The 15,547-nt window shown below is 43.3% G+C and overlaps 1 protein-coding gene across 4 annotated transcripts in view; it reads right to left on the bottom strand.

Annotated features, from left to right (window-relative positions):
- The window catches only part of RYR3 (ryanodine receptor 3), a 568,187-nt gene that overhangs the window by 86,759 nt on the left and 465,881 nt on the right, over positions 1–15,547 (bottom strand). For all 4 annotated transcript variants that reach the window (XM_030814359.1, XM_030814360.1, XM_030814362.1 and 1 more), the window contains exons 61-65: positions 13,088–13,137; positions 12,630–12,690; positions 9,610–9,848; positions 8,130–8,211; positions 386–516 (exon numbers count right to left, since the gene is read on the bottom strand). In XM_030814359.1, the coding sequence (XP_030670219.1) occupies positions 386–516; positions 8,130–8,211; positions 9,610–9,848; positions 12,630–12,690; positions 13,088–13,137 (563 nt within the window). The remainder of the gene's footprint in view (positions 1–385; positions 517–8,129; positions 8,212–9,609; positions 9,849–12,629; positions 12,691–13,087; positions 13,138–15,547) is intronic.

Consider the following 15,547-nt stretch of genomic DNA (forward strand, 5'->3'; position numbering starts at 1 on the left):
TAGGTTATGAGTGTGGATGTGCACCTTCTGATACCACTCTGGAGAGGGACTGCAAAAAGGAGTCACATCCCCAGGTGCAGAAGGGGAATTGAAACCCAGAGCAGACAAGAGACCCTGAGGTCTTAGGATGGAAAGGATTTCAAAATCAGCAACACTGACTCCTCACTGTACAGAAGAGGAAATCACAGCCTAATTATAACAAAGCCTTGCCCATCCTTATTTCTCCAGTAAGATGGAGACCTGCAACCTATTCCCTAACCTCACCTCCTGGCTCCTCTCAGGCCAAGAAAGCCACAGTGCTGCAGGGCTGCTGCTCTCTGCCTGTGTGGCTCCTCTCCTCTCAGCACATGAAATGGGTTGATGACCTTTGAGGGGAGATACTTACTAGACCTCTCCCTGGGGGTTTTGGTGTTGAAGACCGAGAGTAGATTGTAGCGATTAAGGGTGGGCTCCAGGAATGCCACTGGTATGGCAGCTGCCAGCGAGGCCAGACATTCTCCAAGGGCAGGGCGTTGCCTGGAAACAAAGAAGTCCATTGAGAAGTGTTGCCCCGCACATGCTGGCCCCATGCATTGGCGGACCAGGCCTTCCACACAGATTAATCCATGGACATCCCCAGGCACTAGGCTTAGCAAGGTTGCATGCACTTCTTCCCCTCCTCTTTCTCTGGACACTAACCAATGCTCTCACTACTTAGATCCTAGTTCTTTTTTTTTCTTTTCTTTTTGAGATGGAGTCTTGCTCTGTCGCTCAGGCTGGAGTGCAGTGGCGCGATCTCAGCTCACTGCGAGCTCCGCCTCCCAGGTTCATGCCATTCTCCTGCCTCAGCCTCCCGAGTAGCTGGGACTATAGGCACCTGCCACCACGCCCGGTTCATTTCTTTTTGTATTTTTGTTTTTTAGTAGAGATGGGGTTTCACCACGTTGGCCAGGATGGTCTCGATCTCCTGACCTCGTGATCCGCCCGCCTCAGCCTCCCAAAGTGCTAGGACTACAGGTGTGAGCCACCGCGCCCAGCCAGATCCTAGTTCTTAACTGGTTAAGATGATATAACACACTGTGCGGCTTTGTCCCTCTCTCCTAGCATATGTGAGAGCAAGTTCTGCTGGTATCCAAATTGAGATGGATCCTCCCTGTTCTCAAAAATGCTTTGAAATCTGTGTAATTTCTCTGTGTCTATTCTCTGCTATGGATGGAGCCTGTGTCCACTAGTGGGAACAGTAGGTAGCACACCAAAGCACCCATGAGACACAAAAATAAAAGACCTGCCCTTACAACACAAACAATAGGTCCTAAAACCTACTGCTTGATTTACAAGAGAGACCTCAAATAACGGTTACTCCTTTCCCTCTTTTGTACAAATAGTTAACTGTTCACCATATCTTAAGGTCTGTTTTTTTTTAAAGTTTTTTTATTATAATTTAAGTTTGAGGGTACATGTGCAGAACGTGCAGGTTTGTTGCATATGTATACATGTGCCATGTTGGTGTGCTGCACCCATTAACTCGTCATTTAACATTAGGTGTATCTCCTAATGCTACCCCTCCCTACTCCCCCAACCCCACAACAGGCCCTGATGTGTGATGTTCCCCTTCCTGTGTCCATGTGTTCTCTCTGGCTGATCAACTCAAGTCAAGCACTGATGCTCTGCATATGAGCTCATGAGCAGAATCCCTGGGAACTGAGGGTGCTGGGCTGCATCTCGGGGAATGTTACAGGATCATCACACAACAATGGCCAGCTTGAGAAAGGGCACTTGGAGCCAAGAGCCAACACTTGCCACATTACTGTGATTCTGTGGAAGCAGAAGGGCATCCAACTCTTGTGGGTTTCCTTCAGTTCCCCACTAAGACCTGTGCCCAAGACTTTGTGTTAATTGCCTCTCACTGTGACAACAGCCAATAATTCCAGCAGCACCAAGAAGCTAGAATGCCAAAAGCATAGATTGTCTTAAAGTGGATAACAAGTATTTATTATGGGGAGGTTAGGGGAGCCTTTTATTTTTTTTTTAAACTGAGAAGTAAACCAGATAGTCTTAACCTTAACCTTTGTCCTCCAGATTCTTTCTCATTAAATGCAGGGCAAATATAGAACCTGTGTTCTATATTGAACTCTACATCAACAATGTGATCAAATAACATCTGTATGGACTAATCATAAGGATTAGGGTCAACCTGCAGCTTTGCTCTAACAGAGAAATAGACACACTTGAGTTAGGTTAAAAATATGATCTTGGCTGGGTGCAGTGGCTCATGCCTGTAATTCCAGCAATTTGGGAAGCCAAGGCGGGTGGATCACGTGGTCAGGAGTTCGAGACCAGCCTGGCCAACATGGTGAAACCCTGTCTCCACTAAAAATACAAAAATTAGCTGGGCGTGGTGGTGGGCGCCTGTAATCCCAGCTACTTGGGAGGCTGTGGCAGGAGAATCATTTGAACCTGGGAGGTGGAGGTTGCAGTGAGCTGAGATCACACCATTGCACTCCAGCCTGGTTGACAGGGCAAGACTTCATCTCAAAAAAAAAAAAAAAAAAAAAGAAAATTGTGATCTTAACTGGTCTTGAAAAAAAATGACTGCACAAGACAATGATAGAATCTGCAGACAGCAAATCTAGGGTATACAGAAGCGCTCTCCTTGAGATATAAGATAAATCTGCTGAACTAGAGAGGAGGAGGAGGGAAGGATGGGTGAGTTGGCAGAAAGCTGTGTATTCCTTCGAAAACCCACCTAGTCTTCATTCAAGTTACCAAACGTATTTTAAAAAGTGATCTTTTAAATTACTATAAGGGGAAGTTAATATATGTGGTTTTATGTTTTATCTTCTTCTTAGGCTCGGCTGATAGCCTACTTGGCCATGAAGCATTTGAACCGATAACTTTAAAATCAGCCCCCAGTCAGCAACACTGGATTGACAGGTCCTCAGTCAGGCAATCTCTTCTTAGCTGATGGCTCAGTCTTGTCCTTTGGATGAAGGTTTGACTGCTAAAACCTCCCCACCCAGGACTGCTCCAGAGACAGAGTGGAAACCCTTGGACAAACCAATCCTGTTGTGCCCTGTGTATCAATGCTGCTCAGAGACCGAGACCGCTGAGAAGCAGGTGCTCTTGGCGAAGCTTTCACAATGCAGCTTCGCTTGTGAACAGGCCCCAGGCCAGGCCTATTCCCCTGCGTTTCCTTCTCAGCACTTGCTCTTCTCTGATTATTTCTCTTCTTTACTAAGCTGAAGGTCGTGGCCAGGCGTGGGAAGAGGGGCATCATTTTAACGTCAGACTTGAGTTGCCAATTCCCTCGGTGATAACTGAGGATAGTGAGTGCTTCTACACCTCAAATACAGGCATTCACAAGGGGCAATTTTTTTCAGCTAAGAGTTTTACCATCTTTACCACAGTGGCCAATGAGGAGAAATACGGTGTTTTCTCTCTTCAGTCTTGCTTTGTGAATTGGAGGAAGAAATAAGGAGATAAATTGTTAAAGGACAAGAAAGGCCACAGGGAGAGCATTGGGAAAGAAAACCTGGATGAAAATCAGGAATAACAAGAGGTAAGATTTCAAATCTGATAGCTTTATTTATTTATTTTGAGACAGAGTCTTGCTCTGTTGCCCAGGCTGGAGTACAGTGGTGTGATCTCAGCTCACTACAAGCTCTGCCTCCTGGGTTCAAGCGACTCTCCTGCCTTAGCCTCCCGAGTAGCTGGGACTACAGGCACCCACCACCACACCCGACTAATTTTTGTATTTTTGGTAGAGACGAAGTGTCACCATGTTGGCCAGGCTGGTCTCGAACTCCTGACCTCAGGTGATCTGCCCGCCTCTGCCTCCCAAAGTGCTGGGATTACAGGCGTGAGCCACCGCATCCTGCCTGATAGCAAATTTTACACAGAGATGAACCTAGGAGACAAGGGGTCCCGAGGTGGCTTGGGACTGGATAGATCCATTATTGTTCTCTTTTTTTTTTTTTTTCTCTTTCTTTGACCAAAATTAAAACCATGATCTCCTGAAAGTGGATTTCTAGAAGGTTAGTCAGACACGAAGGCAGTCCTTGGGGTAACAGGCTGTTGCTAAGTCTCAGTTCTCTGGTGCTGTGTTGACTCAGGGGACTGGCCCTGGGCTCTCATATTAATTACTGACAAACCTGACCACTCCACAAGCTCCACAACAGGGCATTTTCTAGTCTGGGGTGCACGATGGTGCTAATTAGCTTCTTGCCAAGAAATAAACAACAGCTCTCTTGGCCTAGCTGTTAAAAGTTAAACCCAGGAAAAAAAAAAAAAGTAAAACTGAGAAGTCTGTAAAAGTAAAACCCAGAAGTCTGCCAATTAATGCTCCTGGCTGTGAACTATCAGTGTGAATGACTTTGGCCCCAAAGCCCAAGGAGGGATTGAGCCAGGCAAAGACTTGCTGTTATTAATATAAGGCTCACCGGTCATTAGTGCTCCCCAGCAGGGAGTGTTGGTATAGGCCAAGCTTCTTGCAGAGAAAAGCCTACAGAAACAGCTCCATAATATAACCAGAGGATATACTGGAAGGGTTTATCATTGGATATGGAAACTCTCTTTATTTAGAGACAAGTTCTTGTTTCATAGCCCAGGCTGGAGTGCAGTGGTGCTATCACAGCTTACTGCAGCCCTGAAAGCCTGGGCTCACACGATCCTCCCACCTCAGCCTCTCGAGTAGCTAGGACTACGGCATGTGCCACCATGACTGGCTGATTTTAAAAATTTTTGTAGCCACTGGGTCTTGCCAGGTTGCCCAGGTTCATCTGGTCTCGGTTCTCACTGCCTCATACAGTATTTTTCACACAATACATACTTGGTCAGTGGTGACAGACTGGACAGTGTTCAGTTTGTATCTCAGTTTTTGTTACATCCTAATTTGACAAGTAGCACTTTCCTTTTCAATCTCTCAGTTTTATTTCCATATATCTGAATCTTGCCTCTCAAAATCGATTGTTAGGGATACAGGAAAAGACAAAGTCATCAAGGTAATAATAATAATATCTTGCACATAAATGGTGCTTTGCAATTTTGAAAGTTCATTCATTTATATTCCAGTGGGTACTAAAGAGAGGAAATAACATGTAACAGAGAAGCAGAAAGCACAGTGGGGACAGGGCAGGACACGGGTCTAGACAGCAGTGCTGGTGACCTTAGAGGTTTAGGGAACATTGGTGCAATGTCTGATCAGAAATAATTGGTCAAAGGGAGCCAGGCGGGATGAAAGAAACAAAATAGCTTTAAAGCATGAAGTAGAAAACTCAGTCTTCATTTGAAACAAAACTGAGACCCAGTGTTTAATGTTATCAAGTTTCAAGCTTTGCTTTCTTGAATAACCCCCATCAAATGCTCTTTCAGTTCACCAAAGTATCTCCAAGTGAAATAATTAGGTATTCTGCGTGATGAAATGCACAAACCATTACCCTTCTCTGAAATTTTGTGTCTGCAAACTCCACTTGTCAATGACATTCTCAGTGTTGTTGTCTCAATTAGAAAATATTCCAAAAGAAATGTCTGTACTCCATTTCAATGACTTTGCCCCTCACAGTCAACCCTATCACCAAGGTGTCTTGAATCATTTCCATCTACAAAGCATACTTCAGGTGTAGCTGGAAAGCAAGTATGTAGTGATTCCCTTACATACGTTCATCAGTCAAGGAGACGTCAGCAAAAGGTGGTAGAGAAATGGTGGGTTCATTGTACTTTCCTCTGTGAAACCCCCAAGAAATGAAAAGAAACTGGGAAGACATCTTGATCTATGCTAAAATTGGAAAATGTACAATAACTCTGAACCCATAAAATACGAACCAAATCAAGTTAGGACACCGAAATGGAAACATACTTTCCAGACCTGGAAGAGGACTTTGGCCTCTGGAAGTGAATATAGGGACTTTAAGGGGGCCAAAAGTTTTGCCTGAAACAATGAGGATGAAGGGTGTGAGCAGGCCACAGGAGACCCGGTGGGCAGCATGCGTGTGGGGCCACGTTCCATATTACAGAGTAGCAGATGGGAACAGAGTAGGGGAAAGTATACATGTCATCTGCCATTCTCATGACCTGGACTACTAGCCGAGAGAAACCCTGGAGGTCAGGCGAAGTGAAAGGGTTAGAAGTAGCCTGTTTTGTGGCCGCTGACTTGAGTTCTCTAAGTAGGGAATACAGTTACATTAAATCACTAAACACAAGTCCTATGACTCTAGGATGCACTGAGTTTCACCAACCTCTCACCTGGACCAGCTGCTTACTTTAGTTGGGGGAGAACATCAGAGGCTGAGCATTGGTACATTGCTAGGGCTAAACACACGGCTGATTTAGGGAGAAAGAGTGAGTCCTGAGCCAGCTTCTCAGATGTGAAGCTGCCTGCTGTTCCTTCCTGTTCATTCTCCTCCATTTTAAAACACACAAGCACACACATCCTCTCCACTCTCGAGAACTAGCCATGTACCTAATAACCAACACACAGATGAGAAACATAGTTCAGGGGAAAAAATATCTAGGAAAAAAATACAGAAAAAAGCAATAGGGACAGCCTTAACCTAGGGGCTTCTCCAAGCCTTGACTTCTACCAACATGGAGTACGAAGCACAGGCACAATTTTCACGGTGCTGCAGATACACAATCAACCTGGAATGAATCCATGAATAAAGGATAGAAAGTCACATGAAGAGCAGTCTTTTTCTGGTCTGACATTTCAGAGTTGACTTTTCTTTGACTTTTTTTTTCAAGAGAAGAATGCATAAGCTTTACAAAAAATTGTACCAAGAAACATACAGACATATGGGTGAATGCATACTTATATACATATAACGAGAGAATGAGAAAGATACTGAGGATGTATTTACAAATGCTCAGTGGGAGAAATAAACTAAAAACATCTGCCTCAAGTGAAATTTGGCATTAATGGAAAAATTTTTTGCTGATTTTTCTGTGATTTGGTATAAAATATGGATAAAACTTTGTCTGCCCAGTTCCTATCCTAAATTACAAATGATTTATCTATATTTTATGTAAAACAGTAAGGAAAGCCTGACAACTGTTAAAGACTTAAAATCGTAATAAAAACAAATGTAGCCATTAGTTCCTCAATTTCTTGTGTTCTGGAAGCTATTTAGAAGCCGTGATTATGAAGAAACAGACATTTCTACAACATGTCTTGGTTTCTAGTACATGACTTCAAGTCAGTAGTTCCTTAGTTCTTGAAGGGGCTGAAGTCTTTTATTTCATTTTTGGCTTTATTGAGAAATTGCAATTTGAATAAATATAAGTTTTGACATGAGACAAGGGTTCACTGCTGATTTGTTTGATAAAAGCATCATACATAGAGGCAGCACATGGAAAGCAGATACCGAAGGATTTTAGATTAAGTAACTGTAAGCACAGACCGAATTCTTTCCAGTTTGCTTCTTTGAAAAGGCAAGAAAGAAAACAAAAATCTTCCAAGGATAAGAGTAAGATCTACAGTTTTGTTAATACTGTTTATCCTTCCAATCTTCCCCATGGATTAAACAGAACAACAGAACACAAGGCATTTGATGCTGAAAAGCAAGGGGTCACCGAGGGCCTCTGCTGCGACAGGCAGATTAGAGAGGCAAAACTGGAACCCACGCACTTCTGCAGTCAGCTTGCTCAGACTCAAGAGTATTGACTAGCATTGCTAATACCAAAGCGTGCACTTGTTGAAAACTATAGCAAATCTGACAGCCAAGACTGGTAAAGGTCCAGGGTTGTAGCACACAGAAACTCATTAAACACTAAAGCAACTGTCTCATGTCTCTTGAGCTTCTCAGCAAACTTTAACCTCAGAAACTCTGGAAGCTATTTAGAAGCTGTGATTCTGAGGAAATAGACATATCTCCAACACATTTTGATTATGAGCACACGATTTAGCTTGGCTATATTGCTTCTCCAGCCACATACATTCACCAGCTATCTCCACAGGAGTCATAAATCTCAATAGCCTCATCATTGCACTTCTTTATGTTGCCAAAAGCATGTCATAAACAAGGCTCAAAACCACCACTCTATATCAGGGAGCATTTTGGTCTTGCTGGATTGAAATGATATCATTAAGTGTTCAAAAAGCTGTAAGTAACATTTTACTATGCTTGAAAGTGTTAGCCTCTTCGTTCACTAATTACCTTTCAACATAAATGTTCTTTCCCGTCCCAAGGGAGTAGAGGCTGCACAGTATGTGGTAGCATGAAATCTGCACATCACCCACTGAAACAAAGAAGAAATGTCATTGATTTGCATCAATCCTGAACACAGAAAGGATCCATGAAGAGGAAAAAAAAAAATGCACGAGCATTTTTTGAGTAAAGAGCAAAAGAGTAAAGAGTAAAAGATCTCTCCCTTTCTCTCTCAACAAACATATTCCTTTTCTACCCAGATGCCAGTTTGCTAATCGCTGGACTGGGAAAAAAAAAAAAAAAGATAGGAAAAATCCTCCACTGAGCAATCCCAGTTCCTTTGTGGGGCTTAACATGAAGATTACATCACTTCACAGGGAAAGGAATCATTTGACCAATGGGTCCTTCCATAATGGGATTTGGTTTGTTTCCAATAGAGAGAGACATTTTAGCCCAATTTTATCCAGTGCAATATTTCCTTCCTTTGGAAGGAAGAATGCAGAAAATCTGAAGCTTGAATGAGCCTTTTGCTCATTTCCCAGGAAGATACGTCCAACTGCTAGACTTCCCTTAGAGATACAGCAAAATCCCTCACATCTGCCTATCCCAGGTTCTCTGCTGGGTGTTCTGCAAAAGGCAATTCAATAGTATGGTTTTATCATGTTTCCTAGGGGAAGGGCATGTTTTGCTTGTGAATCTGCAGGCTACCCATCCCTAGCCATGTCTGGAGCTCATACCAAGGCTGGGACTACTTTCAGAACTAATTTAATGTTTTGTTTTCGGACCAAGGAATTGCATTGTTTTTATAACACAAAATAATGAGTTTGGATGTTCTCCCAGCCCCCACACAACAGAAATCACTGATTTTCAGTTGTTCAAGGATATGAAAGACATAGTCTTAGCTATCAACAACTGGTCAAATTAAATCATGTCCCAATATTTAAAGTGTAAAACTGAAGTTTGGTGGCAGACTATCGGCACAGGGGGCTGGAGGAGGTGTTGGCACTAAACATGGTGTTAATGCAAAGTAAAATAAAACCAACCAGCTTTGGTCTTCTGAAAGCTCAGATAATGAAATGTTAGCATTTTTCCTTTGCTCCTGGTATCCAATGAATAAATTAAGTCTTCTTAATAAGAAAAATGGTGTCTCAAAAACCCAGGAGCAAATCTGTATCTCCCACTGTATTACTCAGATAACCTTTCAAATTAAGCGAGAGTACAATAGCTAAGAGCTAGACCAGCAAATGGGAAATTCTGGTCCAGAACAAAAGTGGAAAAAGATAAATATTATATATTCAAATTAGGGAATTTCTTTCCATTCCAAGAGTATATTACTTCTTCTCCTTCTTCTTTTTAATCTAAGAAGGAAAAGGCATGGAATAATTCTCTCTCTGCTCTGCCCTCAAGGTCAACATAAGAGAATGGGCCCTGCACCTCCTATCTGGGGCCATGTGCACATAAATCCATGACAAATACCAGTAGAACTCACAGAGTAGATCCATTCCAAACTGATGCTGAGTGACGTGCTCAAAGATGGATGTCAGGATGGGGAGCAGAGCCACTGTAGTATAGTTAATATTCTGAGAAACGCCTTTAATCTGCGTTCGGGAATGGGTGAACTTCCCAAGTTTCAGGTTTTCTGAAGTCTTCTCCAAATCTTCTGCAGCATTTTCAAAGAATGCTCGTAACCCAGCTTTCACCAGCTCTGAGCCTGACTTCATGACAGTCCTGCAAGCAAACAATGTTCAAATCTAGAAGCATAATCTGAACTTTTGTCCAATCCCCTTCTTGAAACTGGCAGTGTCGTCTGGGCAGACATTTGCCACTCCTGTCACTCAATGACACTGTGTCAGGAGAAAGGGAGAGAGCAGTTAACATCCAGGAAGAAACCTGAATCACATAATCCCAGAGGGGCTAGCCACTGGACAGTCTGAGGGAAATATTGCTCACCTCTTCAGGAAATGCAGAGAACAATCTAGAATGAAGCCAATATTGGTCACCCGCTATTATCTACAGTAAGTTGCAACTGGCTAAAGTCTTCTGTAAATATCTAGTTAAAAGAACAGGGAAATGAGCTTTAAGAAAAGTTGTGGGATAAACAACTTTTTGTTTGTTTGTTTGTTTTTTTGAGACAGAGTCTCACCCTGTCACCAGGGTGGAGTGCAATGGTGTGATCTCGGCTCACTGCAACCTCCGCCTCCCAGGTTCCAGCAATTCTCCTGCCTCAGCCTCCCGAGTAGCTGGGATTTACAGATGCCCGCCACCATGCCTGGGCTAATTTTTGTATTTTTAGTAGAGACGGGGTTTCACCATGTTGGCCAGGATGGTCTCCAACTCTTGACCTGGTGATCTGCCCGCCTTGGCCTCCCAAAGTGCTGGGATTACAGGCGTGAGCCAACACGCTCAGCCTAGATAAACAACTTTTATAAAGGCTAGCTAGAAACATAAACTCTTCTGATGTAAGACCTCTTAGAGAAAAAGAGCAAGGAAATAAGTCAACAGAAGCTTAGATTTCTGTTAGTTTGCAGGAAATGTCTTAGGTTGGATGAGGAAAGAGAAAAGAGACACCTAGCCCTTTTAAAGTAGATAGCTTAATCAGATCTCTGGAAAACACAAAACAAAACACTGAAATGTGATCTACAGGGATGAAGATCAGCTATGGACATCTGAAGCCTTCCCTCAAAACTACAGTATTTCATAAAACTTAGAATTGGAACAAAGCTTACAAGTCATCTATAAGTTTTGTATTTCTATATCTTATTCAGAAGATTATGAAAGACTTGGTTCAAGGACAGATACTTTTTATCTACATCATTTTCCTGATAATCATTCAACTCATCAAGACAATACAAACAAAGAAATAAAGTCAGTTAGGCTTGTTCTTATCCTATAAGTATTCATGAGCTATCTTCCTAACTTTTTTTTTTTTGAGATGGGGTCTCACTCCATTGCACAGGCTGGAGTGCAGTGACCTCTCATGAGAGCCTCCCATGCTCAGCAATCCTCTCACCTCAGCCTCCTGAGTAGCTGGGATCACAGGCATGTGCCATCATGTCTGGATAATTTTTAAAAATTTTTTGTAGAGATGGGGGTCTATGTTGCCCAGACTGGTCTTGAACTCCTGGCCCCAAGTGATCCACTCACCTCTGCCTCCCAAAGTGCTGGGATTACAGGCGTGAGCCACTGCATCTGGCCCTTCCTAACTTTCTAGTCCCAGGTTTTGTTAGGAATAATTACTAAACACACCAACCTGCAACTGACCTTCATTTAGAACAAAATAAAACAAACAAACAAAAAACTGGACTCTCTCAAGACTTTGCCCAAGTTTCTTGGAGTAAAGATTTCTCATCCCTTTAACAGTCCTTACTCTCCTTTTTTATAGCCATTCTCAGTTCATTGTGGATTTTCGTCTTTGGGACACTCTTTTAGTGTCCCACTCTTTTAGGTTGGTAACCTCTTTTGCATTGGGTCTTAGGTGTGTGTCCTCCTCCCAATTTTGCTAAAGACGTTTCTTTTTTTTTTTTTTTAAAGATGAGGTCTGTCTACATTATTCAGGCTGGTCTTGAACTCTTAGGCTCAAGCAATCCTTCCACTTCAGCCTCCTGAGTAGCTTCAACTATAGGCAGAAATCATGGTGCCCGGCTCTGACAAGGACCCTTTTTAATGGGCATGTTAAAGAAAGGTCCCTGTCAGTTCTTTCCACTGTTTCTCTCTTATTTTTTTTTTTTTTAAGACAGGGTCTGGCTCTGTCATCCAGGCTGGAGTGTAGTGGCGTGATCTCAGCTCACTGCAACCTCCACCTCCTGGGCTCAAGCCATCCTCCCACCTCAGCCACCTGAGTAGTTGGGACTACAGGCATGCACCACCATGCCTGGCTAATTTTTGTATTTTCTGTAGATAAGATGTTTCACCATGTTGCCCAGGCTGGTCTTGAACTGTTGAGCTCAAGTGATCTGCCTGCCTCGGCCTTCCAAAGTGCTGGGATTACAAGCGTGAGCCACCGCGCCCGGCCTGCGTCTCTCTTTTCAGTCTCATCATTTGTGTTATTACCAGAACTTATGTATTATTTTTTAAGACTTCTTCCCAAATCCCTAGGCCACGGGATCAACATCTTTGTCTCTGATTCTTTTGAAGCCAGATCTCTGTGCATTTCCTTCCTTGGCCGTTTTGAATTCAGAGCGCTGTGGTTCATCTTTCCCATAACGTTTGTAGATTCACCACCCACCAGTGGGGTTTGCCACATTATATATTTTATCTTCTAAAAGACGAACTTCTTAGGAAGGAAAGACAAGAATGGATCAGGCCTTTGCATTCCGTCTATGCGATAGCAGTGGCTCTCGTTATGTGAACTGAGAAAAAGAGTGCTAACTTCTAGGGTCTTCGCCCTGTCTCCCCTCTCTTCTCAAACCCTGGCAGCAGCGATCTGTCTCCTCTTCAGTATAATTGGTGAGATGAGAGGGTTAGAGGAGAAGTCATGAGGAACTATTGGGAAAAACTGGGCAGACTTACCTTGTGTCAAGTGTCTGAGCTAAGATGTGAAGACAGCTCACCATTGTAGTAGAATCACTACCTAGAATAAAAAATATCATCTGTGATTCCCTCAAACCACTCAGCCTGTCTTTCAAATGCAATCTTCTCCATATGCACAAGCCACAGCCCAGCATAATTAACTACCAACACATAAAGTGCTGGGCCTGTGTTCAGAGACAATGCATTAATTTCTAGCCTGACACAGCCTTTGCTTTATGATGGATGTCAGAGACAGAGCTTAAAATTTTCATTGGTGTGGAAAATCTGAGCAGTTAAAAGGGTAAAGAGGTCATTTATCATGCTTCAGACCAATTTTCTATGGCAAATTTAGGTGACACCTTAGTCCCAAGGCCCGGGTTGTCTGAGGAAGACACAAATAAAGGCAAAGTGCAAGTTCAGGATAATTACAGGGAGGAGCGGTGCAACACTTCACTTACCAAAGAGGGAAATTCTGTGTCTAACAAGAGCAGCAAGTTTGCAGAACAGGCTGAAGCAGAAAAGAAAGCAATTCAGAAAGTCACAGAGATTAAAGGACTCATGCTTTTTATCCCCCACCCCAATGTCCCTTACACTGTGAAACAGAGAGCACAGGGTGGCATTCTAGGAAGATGCACTATGTTCCTAGCAAAGAATCCTCTGGTCCGCACTCAGGAACATGTGTGGTTCACACTGCCTTGGAGAATCATGAAAGGTACCTTGCAGGCAGCTCCATCTTTATTAAACACAATCCCTCTGAAACAGTTATAGTATTTTGCAGTGACCTAGTGCAAAGTATCCTTTGCTATAGAGTACCATGTATTGAAATGTTCATTTGTGTGACATTCAGGGATAAATGAGGACTCCGGAAAAAAGCATGATTTTCCCCTTGTTGCAATGGATTGCAAACCATTTTGTAGCCTTCCATTGAGGGTATGAAGTTTTAGTTGGGAGGCTGGCAAGAAGCTGGGATTGGAAAAGTGTTAATGGTTCAGGTACAAGGTGAGATTGTGTTAAACAAAAACATTTTAAGAATTGTATATTCTCTGTCATCTCCAGTTAGTCTCCAGGCCTGACCAGGTCACTGTTCTAACTGGGTCCTTGGAAACTAGGAAAGGCCATGTTGTATATTTTTGTGGTTTTTGACTCTCCTTTATGCTTTCACCCACATTTTCCACTGTGGAACCGCTGAAGGTTCAGCTGTGCCTCATTGTTTGACTTTCCTCAGTGCCTAACGAGGGCCTTGTGATGTTAGACAGGAGTCTATCACTGTTTCCGAACATGCTGCTAATGGACCTCATCTAGGGGCACTGTGGCCATCATTTGACCTGTGTTGCTGAAGCTCTTGGGAAGAGATGGCTTAGAACTGACATTATTGACACTGGCATGGCTAGACAAGAACTTTGCAGTTGCTTCAGAAAGCAGTGGAATAGAAAGAGGGGAAAAAAGAGAGAGAGAAAAGCCGCCTGTACAGGCCACGGGGTCCTCTGGTGACACATTCCCAGTTTCTGATTCATAACTTGTCATGGAGCTCCTTACCCCATTCAGGGCGGAAGTCTTCCACAGGACAACTCAAATGGGGAAGGAATACATCCTGAGTGTTGATGGGGATGAAAACCTGCTCACCTTTAAATGGTTTTCAATAAATGTCCTGAGTCTTTCTGGGCTGTCTACTGGAAAATCACAACAAAAGTTCCCATGGCTAGCTATTTGGTTTTGCAGTGGAAAAGAGTTGGGATCCCCTGGCCTATAGCTTAAGAGAACACACAATAAGTTACCAGAAACTTGGCAGCCATTTAGGGTGAAATTAAATATTGGCTGCTCTTTTTCTCTTCCCATGGTGTTTTTTTCAGAGACGGGTATTTGATGCAAACTCATGGAGCTGGGGCAAGGGGCTAACCCTGTGGAATGTGGGCTCTGTAGCTCTGTGATTAGCTGGGCTGTCTTGGGGAAGCCCTTAACTGCTCTGTGTGCTAACTTTCTCACTGTAGAGAGTCATCACAGGACTCGGGTTTCAGAGTTAGGGGCAGGTAAACTCAGGTATTTCTGGTGAAAATGCTTCAAGTTGGACACATGTTCTGTGTAAACACAAAACAATGTTTTTCTAACAAAGTCAGAGATTTGGGTTGTTTGATCCTAATACTAACATGGCTAATCTCATTGTCAGAAGTGCTTTCTCAGGCATGCCAAGGCCAGGATCTGAAATTTCCAAAGGCTACTGCTTGTTCCCTATGGAGCCTGGGATTTAACTGGAAGCACTGTCCTCAGCCCAGAGTTATGAGGGGCCCGAGTCCCCAGGTGCCTCTCCTCCATCTCAGAGTTTGAAGACAATAAATGAAAGGAATCTCAGGGAGAGCGTGAGACCCACAGGCGAAGGGCTGCAGATGCAGAAGAGGTGGGGCGAGGGCAAAGGCTACAAAGAAGAGGAATCTGGCAATGCAGACAGAGTCAGTGCAAACACAACTGCTTCTGCGGGAGGGCAGCAAGCACACTGATGGATTTGAAAGCTATTTGCAAGGCTGATCAACTCTAGGTTGTATTCCAGCCATGACAAATGGTGCCTGGTTGAACAAATGTTACATTTCCATGAATTAATAATCTAAGAAAAGTAGATAAAGAAAACAGGCACACCTGCCCTCTGTTGGATTATCTGAATATCTCACTTTACTCACTGTTGCCCTAGCTTCTTACAAAACACACTGGTGCATCCTGCAAATGTTTAGGAGGTCTTTGGTCAGCACCTGATTTTAAGAGTATCTCGTTTTGATAGCACAGGGCGTCGCCTGTCTTAACTTAGAGTAAGTAATTATAGTGCAGAATAAATCATACTCGATGTGGCTAGACAGGACTGGTTTTTCTTTCTTTCTTTTTTTTTTTTTTTTTGAGATGGAGACTCAATGTGTTGCCCAGGCTGGAGTACA

This window comes from Nomascus leucogenys, chromosome 6, assembly GCF_006542625.1.
Source record: "Nomascus leucogenys isolate Asia chromosome 6, Asia_NLE_v1, whole genome shotgun sequence".
Taxonomy (NCBI): domain Eukaryota; kingdom Metazoa; phylum Chordata; class Mammalia; order Primates; family Hylobatidae; genus Nomascus; species Nomascus leucogenys.